This window comes from Phodopus roborovskii, unplaced genomic scaffold (genome assembly GCF_943737965.1).
Source record: "Phodopus roborovskii unplaced genomic scaffold, PHOROB, whole genome shotgun sequence".
NCBI classification, from domain to species: domain Eukaryota; kingdom Metazoa; phylum Chordata; class Mammalia; order Rodentia; family Cricetidae; genus Phodopus; species Phodopus roborovskii.
The window spans coordinates 66,058,646-66,069,974 of NW_026126418.1; the positions used below are offsets into that span (position 1 = coordinate 66,058,646).

The 11,329-nt window shown below is 56.0% G+C and overlaps 4 protein-coding genes across 4 annotated transcripts; 1 reads left to right on the plus strand and 3 right to left on the minus strand.

Moving 5' to 3' along the window:
• Positions 1-603: 603 nt before the first annotated feature.
• Rnf224 (ring finger protein 224) lies at positions 604-1,730 on the minus strand. The gene is made up of 2 exons (XM_051184008.1): positions 1,490-1,730; positions 604-1,085 (listed from the first exon to the last, which is right to left on the minus strand). The coding sequence occupies exon 2, from the start codon at positions 1,082-1,084 to the stop codon at positions 614-616; it is 471 nt and encodes a 156-aa protein (XP_051039965.1). The 5' UTR covers position 1,085; positions 1,490-1,730; the 3' UTR covers positions 604-613.
• A 1,629-nt stretch (positions 1,731-3,359) lies between these two features.
• On the minus strand, positions 3,360-4,427 carry Cysrt1 (cysteine rich tail 1). The gene is made up of 2 exons (XM_051184798.1): positions 4,388-4,427; positions 3,360-4,033 (listed from the first exon to the last, which is right to left on the minus strand). Exon 2 carries the CDS (start codon positions 4,023-4,025, stop codon positions 3,597-3,599), a length of 429 nt encoding a protein of 142 aa, XP_051040755.1. The 5' UTR covers positions 4,026-4,033; positions 4,388-4,427; the 3' UTR covers positions 3,360-3,596.
• A 3,339-nt stretch (positions 4,428-7,766) lies between these two features.
• Positions 7,767-8,732, plus strand: Rnf208 (ring finger protein 208). The gene has a single exon (XM_051184799.1). It carries the CDS (start codon positions 7,767-7,769, stop codon positions 8,562-8,564), a length of 798 nt encoding a protein of 265 aa, XP_051040756.1. The 3' UTR covers positions 8,565-8,732.
• A 611-nt stretch (positions 8,733-9,343) lies between these two features.
• LOC127222581 (RING finger protein 225) lies at positions 9,344-11,249 on the minus strand. The gene has a single exon (XM_051184804.1). It carries the CDS (start codon positions 10,779-10,781, stop codon positions 10,128-10,130), a length of 654 nt encoding a protein of 217 aa, XP_051040761.1. The 5' UTR covers positions 10,782-11,249; the 3' UTR covers positions 9,344-10,127.
• Between the last annotated feature and the right edge of the window lie 80 nt (positions 11,250-11,329).

Sequence of the window (11,329 nt, forward strand, 5' to 3'; positions counted from 1 at the left end):
AGTACCCTTCTGTGATGTCTGTCGAAGAGGTGGCTTTGTATTACAGCAGGCATTCTTAGAATAGTGCCTGGCTGATGGTAGGAGGTGAGTGACCACTGTGGAATAGATGAAACATGTAAGACTCTGGGGACAGAGGAGGTACCCTGCCCTCATTCCTGGCTCATACCTCTGAATGTCTATGGAGATGCAGACCTGCTCTGAGGCCAGCCACTCATGCACAACCATATCCTTGCCCTGTCCCAGCCCCTGTACTCATCCCCACTCATAGGAGTGACTCATAGGAGCCACTCTCTGAGCTATGTCACTACGTCCTGGGTTTACTGGTGACATAGAAAGAAGAATGTTGAGTAGCCAAACAAAGTTTGGGTTATGGGAATCTAGACTAGTATAATGGGAAGTCGACAGCCTACTGTGGCACCATGGCCATTGACTCAGACCTTAGGCTATAACCTGAGATGTCCCTGGTCAGGATGACACCACTATGTTGGGTCATATAGGACAATAAGAAGGATTCCCTGCTAGCAGGCTGTTCCATTTGCACGGTGTATGATCAGTGGCTCCAAGGCACTGCTGCTAGCATAGTTTGCTTTGTGGAGGTGGAGAGAACCAGAATTTAGACCTCAGGGTTCCCAGGGGGATACCAACACAATCTTCCCCAGCCCCAGCAGCAGCATCCAGGTTGAGGAAAGTGGGGTTGGGGGCCCAAGGTGGGGTAGAGTCCGGCTGGCTGCTGAGTAATAGTGGTGCTGACTTTGAGGGGGACAGAGGACCTGGGTTCTATTCTTGATGGTTCCTGTTCAGCTTTGACTGCCAGAAAGGCAGCTAGGTCCAGGTCCAACATGGTCACCCCTCCTCGGGGCATAGGGGTACTTTGACGGCACTGTGGGCAGGGGATCCAGTGCTGCTCGTGGGCTGGAGTGTCCAGCCGCCGCATGCATGCCTGGCAGAAGGTATGGCCACAGTAGAGACGGCGAGGCAAGTGTATTGAGAGGTCATATGCAGAGTAGCAGATGATGCAGTCATTCCGTGGGGCCGTCAGGGCTGCCCCTTCCTCCGAGGCTTGGGGAACTTCAGGCTGCAGCATCCTAGGGAAATTATGAGGGAACCAACAGGGCAACAGCACAAGCTACAGTCCACCTCTTCCCACCTATGTGATGTTTTGGTCCATGCTAGCCCCCATTAGACAGGAGACATGGCTATGGGACAGTAAGTATCTGCATACCTGGAGGAAAGGTGGTAGTCTTGGGCTTACACCAAGTCTGGGCATATCTCTCGTTTCTGTGGCCATTGACTGAAACAGCACTGTATCCCACTGTTGAGACCCTTCCAGACACTATTCTGAGAGTGTCTGCTGTAGCACAAAGCCACCTCTTCAACAGGCATCACAGAAGGGTACTATAGAGAGCCAGCTCTGACAAGGGGTCTTGCCTGAGGTCTCACAGCTGCTTCTCCCAGCCCTTAGCCTTACTGAATCCCAGGCTTCTCTTACCTGCATCCACTCCACCAGAAAGATATTCCCAGCTAGAGGATTGCAGGAGAAGGGGGTGGGGACCCTGGACACCTCATGGCTCCTTCCTTGGGCTCGCATTACTAGCCACACAGGCAAGACAGCAGGAGGCAGGTGGTGGCTGCTTCAACTGAGAATGGACTCCCCTTTCAGCTACAAAGCGCCTGCAACTGGATCTGATGCACCACCCACTGGGCAGGAGATAAGGTGAGCCAGCCCCCTGCAGAACGGATGCTGTCCAGACCACTCCCCTCTGTAACTCCTAGAGATCTGGCTTTGTTTTTCCCCACCCTAGATGTCCCCAGAGTTTTGTGTTCTCCCCATTCTCATCCTTTCTCTCAGGCTCAAGCCCTCCCTCCTCTCATTTGGTCCCCCTTTTGTAATGTTTTCTTGCTTTGGCCTGAGTGATGCCCACTCTTCAGCCTCAGCTCACACCACCTCCCAGGGAACCTACTCCCACCCCCACTAGCTCCAGGGTAGGGTTCATATTCTTGCTAATTTGTGGCACTTTTCAGAATAACTTCCCTCCCTACCTAGACTAGGTCTATCCTGTGATGTCACAGGAGCCTGCCTGCCGGCCCTGAGGTGGTACTCAGATAGGATTCTCTCACACAACCATCGTCCCAGAAACCCCCGGCTCCCCATCCTAAGCACCTCCCAGTTGACTGTCTATTGGGACCCTCAGCCTTTGCAATGGTCCAGACAGACAGTCCAGGGAAGTGATCCTTGTTCCCTGTGATCCCACTGGAGACAGCACAGATTGAGAGAGACCCAGTTGAGTTGGGACAGGCAGGCAGGACCCTTAGGACTGCACACAGGGTTGCTAGGAGAAAGCCAAAGAGCAGAGCAAGCCTCCTTACTCCCTTTTACCCACCTGCCTGGCAGTCTGCCTTTAAGACTGGCCAAACGGGTTCCGGGTTCCCATGCTGGCCCTCACTAGAACAGGAGACAAGGAGCTTGGAGAGGAGAGTCAGGGCAATGACCTGGAGACCTCTACATACTACACATCTAGCCTGTCCTCTTACATGACCTGTCTGTGCATCAGGAGAGGGCCAACTTCAGGAGGACTCGTTTGTCTTGTGAGGCCAGCTCTTCCTCCCTCTTCACATGGCACTGTGGCTCTGCCCTGCTCGGGAAACACCAGGCTGCCCAGAGCTGGCCTGCTTGCGCACTCCCTACCCTGGTATCTCATACATAGTCCCCATCAGGCATCTTACACTGCTCGGACAGACAAGAAACTCCCCTCACCCTTCCCTCTCTCATCTTCAAAGCCTCGGACACATCACTCGAAATAAGTTAAACAGCAGAGCTCTGGATTGTAGAAATTCTCTTTTGTGGGAAACCAAAAACATGCCCTGACTGAGGCTGGGAGGTGACTCATGTTGGGCAGGGTTAGGTTCTGGGCCCTGGATCCTGAGCTCCCACTCCCTGAAACCTGCTAACATCAGCCCCACCCACCAACAGCCCTCCAACCTGATCCTCCCCCAGAGTGGGAACCCCCCACAGTGGCAAGTATGGCACCCCCACCTTGTGACTTGACTCACTTGGTTAACCTTGTTTACTATCTCAGCTTTAGCCCTAGGGAGAACTGGGACCTGGCCCAGGGCAGTGGACATATTACCACCTACAGGCCCCTGGGTGGACTGAACCTGCAAGGGCCCTAAATTATGGATGTCATGAGGCAGTGGCTTTCTAGTCTCTGAAAGGTTCCACAGGGTCTGGGAGCCTACTGGGGAGACTGTATTTGTGTATTTGAGGATAAAAGTAGCTGTCCAGACTAGGACCCTCTCCCAAATGCATCCCTGGTTAAAAAAAAAAAAAAAAAAAAAAAAAAAAAAAAGAGTCACTGGCGCAATGCTCACCCCGCTTTATTGCCAAAGTCTTGTAGGAAGTGAAGGGTGTCCTTATTGCTGCCAACCTGGCTGGGACCCTATTCCAGAGGGCACCAGTTGAGCCTTTCTGGTGGACAGGCTCCCGTCAGAGTAGGAAGTGGCTGATGCCCATGACAATGGCTACTCCTGATGTCCAGCACCACTTTGGCATTGGGCTGAGGCCTGGGCCCTATAACCCTGGATATTGGATAGCCAGGCTAGGAGACAACACAACAACAGCTGTGACAACGGCAGAATCGTGGACAGTGGCAGCAAGAACAGCAAGGGAAGCAGCAGCAGTGGTGGGCAATGTCATCACCACGCCCCACAGGCGGCAGGCCAGCATAAGTCAGTCCTGATGGACGCTGCCCACCGCTATAGGGATTGCAGGGTGACTGCCAGGTCTGTTGACTCTGCTCAGCAGTACCTTTGACACCCTTGACCCCCTTGGGCCCTGGGGCTTCAGCAGTTTGCAAGACACTCTCTGGCCCTGGGGTGCAGGTTCCTGAAGGCAGAGGCTGAGTCTCAGAGGAGGAAGATGAAGAGGGAACCTCCTCTAACTGCTGCCCCAGGTCAGACCGCAGGTGAGCCCGAGGGATGCTGATGTGGGCATATGGATTCTTCGAAAGCATCTCATGGGGGTCCATGGCCCAGGCTGCAGGGGTGAGCAGAAACACATATATGGACCCAGGGAACAGAAAATCTGCGTAAGAGCCTGTAGCTCAAGAAGACACCATGTAGGAGGAGCCTGCCTTGTGAAGAGCCATGTCACTGAGGGGTCTGCATGCAGATGTGGAGACATCAGAGTATACGCAGGGACTATGTGTCTTAGAGGTTAGACCCAAGTACCCAGTTGCCACCCTCCACCAAATATCCAAGAAATGCTCTTGGGTGCAGCTGGGAATGGGGATAAAAGGCTAGGAGACACTGGTGAGCTGGTCCGAAGGAGAGTAGGGGCTGTCCAGGAGGTACCTCTAAGTACAGGTCAGTCGCTGGAGCAAGGACTCACCTGCAGTAAGCAGCAGCAGCAGTATGTCTTCTAGTCCACCAGCTCCAGGTCCTAGTGCCTGTGAGTAGAGAGCTGCCAGCAGGTGCCTTTTCCCTCCTAGAGAGGGGTGGAGCCTTAGGGTGGAGCTCAAAGATGGGGTTCCCAAGATCCCAAGAGGCCTTAGCAACTAGAGCACAGCAGCCAGTCACCCCTCATTCCCAGATGGGTGGAGGCCAAGGTTTGGGCTCTAAGGGGCATTTGCCAATCTAGAGTGAGTCAACCACCATTCATCTGAGCATGTCCTACCTCCGTGGGTCATGGCCTCAGGAAGGAAGTGGAGGCAGGCCTTTGGATTCTGGGGCCTTCAGATGCCCATTTCTACAGCTACTGTCCAGAGTTCCTCCTTGCCACCTACTGCCCATACCCAGCAGATACTGGAACTTGAGACTACTTGGAGGGTTGTCCACTTTAACAACAATAATAAAAAGTTTGACACAACTTTGTAGATATACTTTACTTATTTTACAATTTGGTGACATTTCAGCTTGTTTCTGAAACTGTAGTTTCCTTGTGTTGGTGAGCTGGGGTGAAAGCTCCCCAAAATTTTCTGTCCCCTGCACCCATTCTTGGCCCTGACACCCTTTTGCTTCTTTACCTCCTCACCCATAGGGGACACGAAGAATGGAGGTGGGACTAGGGGTGAAACAATAGTTGCAAGCTTATGGGTCAACCGGTGATCTCTTCTGGGTCTACACTACAGTGGGACCAGCTCGGGCACCATTAGGGAAAACACCAGGAAGGAGATACCAAGTAGGACAGGGACAGCAAGCCAGGGTGAATGAGTAGTCTGCGTAGAGCCAGTCAGGCAGGTTGAGCAACTTAGCAAGCAGAAGCAAATGGGTCTGGGGGAAACATGCGTAAGAGGTGGAAAACAGCTCTCTCCGTAGGAACCTAACCTTGCCCACCACCCGTGTAGACTCCGCCCCTAGCCGCGAGCATGCGTAAACCCAGCCGAGGTGCCCAGTGGAAACTTAATTCCCCAGAAGCCTTCGCGCTCCAGGGTTTCCCAAAAGACCCGGTTTGGATGAATCCTTGCCTTGCTCCACTCAGCAAGGGGGACGGGGGTGAATGGGCGGAGCGCTTATTCTCCCACGGGGCGTGGCTTTATTTCACGGGGTGGGACTCTAGGCAAAGGGTGGGGCTGTAAGTGGCCACAACTACCTGAGTTACCCCTGCATGATGCCAGGATCCCACAAGACACCTCCCCTCCACAACCCCGCACCCGACCCCTTCTCTCTGAAGGAGCCCTGATGTACGTACTTGGTTCCATAGAGCTGTAAATTCTGGCCCTGCTTTGGCTCACCAGTTACACTGCTCCCTTCGTCTGGATTGCAGAGAGGGGCTGTGGCCTGAAGGAAATCAGGACTGTCCAGGGTCAGGCAAGGACTCAGTGTTGGTCACAGGTATGGCACCATGCTGCATGGTGGCCATGAGGTAGTAAAGAATGGCATGCTGAACATGTAGACACCTTGGTCACCAGCGTGTCCTTTGTCCTTTCCTCACGGAGGGCTCCCTTGAGGCAAAGGTGTAGCCCAGGTAGAAGAGGACCAGGTAGAAGGAGGAAGACGAAAAGAATGGGGCCTCTTCAGGGTGGGGTCAGTTTAGTACATAACTGAGACGTAGACGCACGTGCTGACCTGATGCGATACAAGAAAGGGCTACTCCACCCTAGGCAGGTGAGTGCTCAGTGGGGCCCTCCACCCAACGCGTGGACTCCCAAGCCTGTCCGAGCCTCCTCGTGACTCCCCCAACTCCCCTCAGTCCACTCCTCTGGTATCTGCTTAACCCCTTATCCCTTTTACTGACATATCACCCTCTTTGAGTTGATGAGTCTTGGGTGCAATGTGGATACATCAGTGAGTTGGAAAACTCCCGGCGTTCACACAGGGGGTGTGTCGGGGTTTGGAGTGAAAGGACCCTGCCCCTTCAGAGCTCGAAAGGCAGGCGAGACACTGGTGCAACGCTGGGACCCCTGCTCGGGCATTGTGAGGCTCAAAATGTGAGGGAGTGAAAAGTGAAGGTTTCCCTTAGAAAATTCGGCGGAGGGTTTGGCCCCTTGGAGTGTCAGCTGAGAAGGAAGGGAATGTTGGCGACACCGGCATCCTGACCCGCCTGTAGCTAGCTGGGAGGTCGACCCTGAGAGCAGACGCCAGGCCAGGAGTGGATCGAGGGGCGGCTAGGAGACTGGCCCCGCCCCGTGGACCCCGCGCGGGTCCCCAGACGGGGGGTGGCGCTGCGGGCGCGGGCGGGCGCCGCGCGCACTGCGGTCCCCGCGCCTCCGCCGCAGAACGCGCCACGCTCCGCACGCACCTGCCGCTGCCGTCGCCGCCGCTGTCGCCGCCGCCGCCGCCACCGCGCGGAGCCTTGCGTCCAGCACCAGCGCTCGCGCCCCTGGGTGCCGCCTTCGCCCGCCATCGCCCGAGGTCGCCGCTGGAGCCGCGAGAGCTTTCGGAGCCGCTAGAGCGGGAGAGCCAAGGTGCGAGCGCCGCATCCGGGCCTGCCTTTGAGACAACCTTTGCTGCTGCGGCGGCGCAGCCCGGGAACGCCAGGCTGGGGCAGGTGAGCGGGGGGAGGGGCGGGGGGTCAAACGCATCATTCCTTCCTTCTCTCATAGGGTCAGTCCTCCAGACAGTGAATCTGGCCTCGGAGGGTATACTGGGGAGGGGGTTGGGTTCAGAATTCCATGAAGACTTGGATCCCACGGAGGAGGTCAGGGTCAGAGGTCGGGCACCCTGTCCTTTGTGCAGGGTGGGGGTGAGGGCGAAAGTGAGGTGGGCCCCATGCTGCCCTCACGTTGTCTCTCACCCGCAGCTCGGGCCTGGTGCAGGCCTCTCCATTGCTGTTGCCGCGGAGCCTGCAGCCCAGGTCCTCCGGCAGCCAGGGATCAGGCTAGCTGCCTTCCCTGGGCGCCCTGTCCTGGAGCCATGGGGCCCACCTAGCCCCTGCCTGCCCAGATGTCCCGGCCCAGGGACTGCTGACCTCTGCTGCAGGAGGAGGCCCCTCCACGCCCCCTTGCCAGCCTCAGCAGACAGAGACCCTGGGTGAGCCCCTGGGTGAGCCCCACAGTCCAAGACAGCCTCCCATACCCCCCTGCCCCCGCCTGCTTCCCCCTCCCCCTCCTCTTCCTCCTCCTCCTCTTCGGACTGAACCAGATAAGCCATTGTGGCCACTGGGGGGGGCCCTGCCCCCCAACCTGTCACCTGCTGCCCCTTGCAGTCCACGGAGTAACCGGGGTCCTCACCAGGCCTGGCAGGACCAGGATGCAGCCCCTTCTCTTCCCCCACGGCCCCACCCAACACCCCCACCTGTGCCAACGTCCGGTCTGACTGTAGAGAGCCGGATGCCAGCTGACCCTGGGCCCGAGGTGGGCAGTGGATGGCCGGGCCTCCTCATGTCCTGCCTGAAAGGCCCCCATGTCATCCTCAAAATGGAGGCCATGAAGATTGTCCACCCTGAAAAGTTCCCTGAGCTCCCGGCGGCCACCCCCTGCTTCCCACCTGCACCCAGGCCCACTCCCACTCTGGCACCCAAGCGTGCTTGGCCCTCAGACACAGAGATCATTGTCAACCAGGCATGTGGGGGGGACATGCCTACCTTGGAAGGAGCACCCCACACTCCACCCTTGCCAAGGCGGCCCCGCAAGGGCAGTTCTGAATTGGGCTTCCCCCGGGTGGCACCAGTGGATGAGGTCATTGTAAATCAATATGTGATTCGACCTGGCCCAACAGCCTCTGCACCTTCATCATCTGGGCCAGTGATAGCAGGTGAGCCCCTGGAATGCCCCACCTGTGGGCACACATACAACGTCACTCAGCGGCGGCCCCGTGTGCTGTCTTGCCTGCACTCTGTGTGTGAGCAGTGCCTGCAGATTCTTTACGAGTCTTGTCCTAAGTACAAGTTTATCTCATGTCCCACCTGCCACCGTGAGACTGTGCTCTTCACTGACTATGGCTTGGCTGCACTGGCTGTCAACACATCCATCCTGAGCCGCTTGCCACCTGAAGCCCTGACTGCCCCATCGGGTGGCCAGTGGGGGGGTGAATCTGAAGGCAGTTGCTACCAGACCTTCCGGCAGTACTGTGGGGCTGCATGCACCTGCCATGTGCGGAACCCACTATCAGCCTGTTCCATCATGTAGTGTCCAGCTGCCCACTACTGCCTGCCGGCCCTTGCTCGCCGCTTCTTCAGGGAACTGGCCCTGTCCTGTTGCCCGCTCACCCTTTCTCGCCCACTGTGGCTTCTGGCCCTACCCCGCGTGGCATTGTCGCTGCAGCCAACTTTGCCATTAAAACTCTTTGCCAAAGTTTGCACTTGTTCACTGATTGAAGCTTACTCCTGTGGACTATGCCCAGGCTTGGGCCTAGGGTAGGTTTCCAGGGCTGTAGCCCAGACAGGGTCTCATTAGGAGCTGCTAGAAGGCCACCCAACTTCATCCAAGGTTAGTCTGCTCTACTTGTTGATGGCCAAGCTGGGCCAAGTGTGCTGTTCAGGATGCCTGGGACTAGCTGTAAACATTGGTGCAGAAGACTGGCTGGTATGTGGCACATGGGGCTGTGACCCAGCTAGGCAGACAGAACTTTCAGCTGTGTGTAGTGATGCCCACTGGTAGTCTCAGCACTCTGGAAGCTAATGCAGGAGAATTGTGAGGTCAGCATGGGTTACACAGTGACCCCCTCCAAAAAAAAAAAAAAAAAAAAAAAAAAAAAAGTACCTTTCCTCTGATCAAGGATGTATGGAAATGGCCTTTGGACAACATGAGTAGAGGCTTACAGCTGGCTAAGATCATGGCGGGGACAAGGATCCAGCGGTTTCCTGTACGGTACTTATCTGCCTGTGACTGGAATAGGTACCATTCAAGGGTGTGAGAAGAGCTGCCTGGATGGCAGAGATGGAGTAAAAATGAGGATGACTGGTAACAATGGTATCAGTAGCAACTGTTTATTGAGAGCCATTCTTACACTGGATATAGACTGAAACAACCCACCTTACATTGTGTCACCAATAAGCCGGGGCGAGGTGGGCTTACATTTGTCTTCATCCTCCAAGTGAGAGCTCCTAGTTCAGTGACATGTAATTGTAGTCAATTAGAAACAGAGCTGGACCTTGGGCATTTGCAGGCTTCAGGGTCTGGACTGAACCTTGGCTGTTGCAGTACAAAGCCAATATTGACCCCAACTGCTCTGGGGGCTGCCCTGTCCGGTGAGGGTTATCTTAGGTTGGGTGAGGAGCTTTTAAAGGCTGTGTTTGTGCAGTGCAAGCCTCTCCTGCTAGCGACTGTGGCCTTCAGGGACACACACCAACCTCTGTCTGGATCAGGTGAGAGGGTCTCTGCAGCCTTGCCTTCTCCTATAAACAAAATCACTGCTAGATCTCTGTTCAAACATGTCTACTCTCGACAGCTGGCCCTCAGGAGCCAGTGTTATGACCCAGCGAATGCCTGTGGCCAGTAAAGTGTCTGTCCATGGCAAGCACATGGGTTTTTGTTCACAGCCCTTCCTGTTGGGCCAGTCTCCTTCAGAGGCTGTCCTTTGCTTAGTGTCCTTGGCTTTAGCCAGTATCTGGGCTGCAGGGGTGTGTAAGCACTCTGGCTGGCTCAGGCTCTTGGGCAGGCCTGATCTTGGGATTGTGATAGCAAGTCTTTGCTGATTACCAGAATCTGAGCGCATGGGCCTCAAACCTTAGCCAACATCCTGGGCTCTGCTTAGCGGCCGGAACGGTCCAGGAGCATGAAGAACACTCCTAGTAACATGAGTGGCATGAAGATGAGCACTAGCCCCAGCAGTTCTAATGCCAGAAGGCTCAGCAGTGACAGGCGGCGGGCACAGGGGCCACGTTCCCGCAGTGTCCACAACCAGGTACCTAGGCTGGGAGGGCAGGGTAGGAAGGGGAGGCAGCTTCGGCCTCCCACAGGCCCTGCCAGAAAACGCAGCCGGTAGCGGTGCTCTAAGGATCCCCAGGGCCCAGGGCCAGGACGCAGGGGTATGGTGGACGCAATGGGCACTGGGCTCTGGGGTCCATCAGCTCGAAGCAATTCCTCCTGCAGCTGACAGATCTCCCACTCTAGCATGGGTGTTTTCTGACGACACAGTGGACAACACACACGGCCCAGGTCAGCTCTAGGGGTCATTCCTAACAGCTGGTGCAGGCAGCCCACACACAGGCTGTGACCACAGTTCAGCAGGGCTGGGTGGTGTTCATCAGACCCGTAAGGCTCAGTGCAGATGGGGCATTCCTCCTCTGCCTGTCCCTCACCCTCTTCCTGCTCCTCCATAGTTGACAGGTCCCAGACACCAGTTGTATCTCTGGCTCCCAGTTCAGGCTTACTGTCTGTAGTCCCGGCACCCTGGGGGGCCATGAGATTATCCTCTTCATCTGCTGGTAGCTGGCACAGTGGGTCCAGGAGCTCAGGACTCCAAGCAGCACAAGGTGAACTGGTGGGTGCAGAGCTGGTATCATTAGGCCCCAGAGCAGAACCACCAGAACATAAGTCAGGATGGGTAGACTGCGACTCCAGGGTGACAGCAGGGACTGATGGGGTACGAAGGTTAGTGTGGCCCTCAGAAGCCAGGCAGAGCTTGATCTCGTCACTGGGGCACTGACCTTCAGATACACCTTTGGGCTCTCTGACCCCACTGGAAGTTAACTTCACTTGGGTCCGTGCAGCATTGTCAGCTCCTGGTATCTCAGGCCTAAGAGTGGTGTTGGCCAGGCCTGGTCTCTATTCCAGCTGTTGTTGGACAAAACAGAGGTTCCTGAACTCCCAGCTGCCCTCGGACCTGTCTGACTTCTCCAACAGGGTTTCTCTTTCCAGGGGTAGAGGCCCCGCCCATGGGCGGGCCAACTCATATCACACCCCCTCTACCTGCTCATTCTTCCAGATAGTGTGTTCTAGCACTTGGCTGG

What these genes read in the sequence shown, in the direction of transcription:
- Rnf224 (XM_051184008.1), bottom strand. Translation starts at nt 1,084, where the DNA reads ATGCTGCAGCCTGAAGTTCCCCAAGCCTCGGAGGAAGGGGCAGCCCTG.
- Cysrt1 (XM_051184798.1), bottom strand. Translation starts at nt 4,025, where the DNA reads ATGGACCCCCATGAGATGCTTTCGAAGAATCCATATGCCCACATCAGC.
- Rnf208 (XM_051184799.1), top strand. Translation starts at nt 7,767, where the DNA reads ATGCCAGCTGACCCTGGGCCCGAGGTGGGCAGTGGATGGCCGGGCCTC.
- LOC127222581 (XM_051184804.1), bottom strand. Translation starts at nt 10,781, where the DNA reads ATGGCCCCCCAGGGTGCCGGGACTACAGACAGTAAGCCTGAACTGGGA.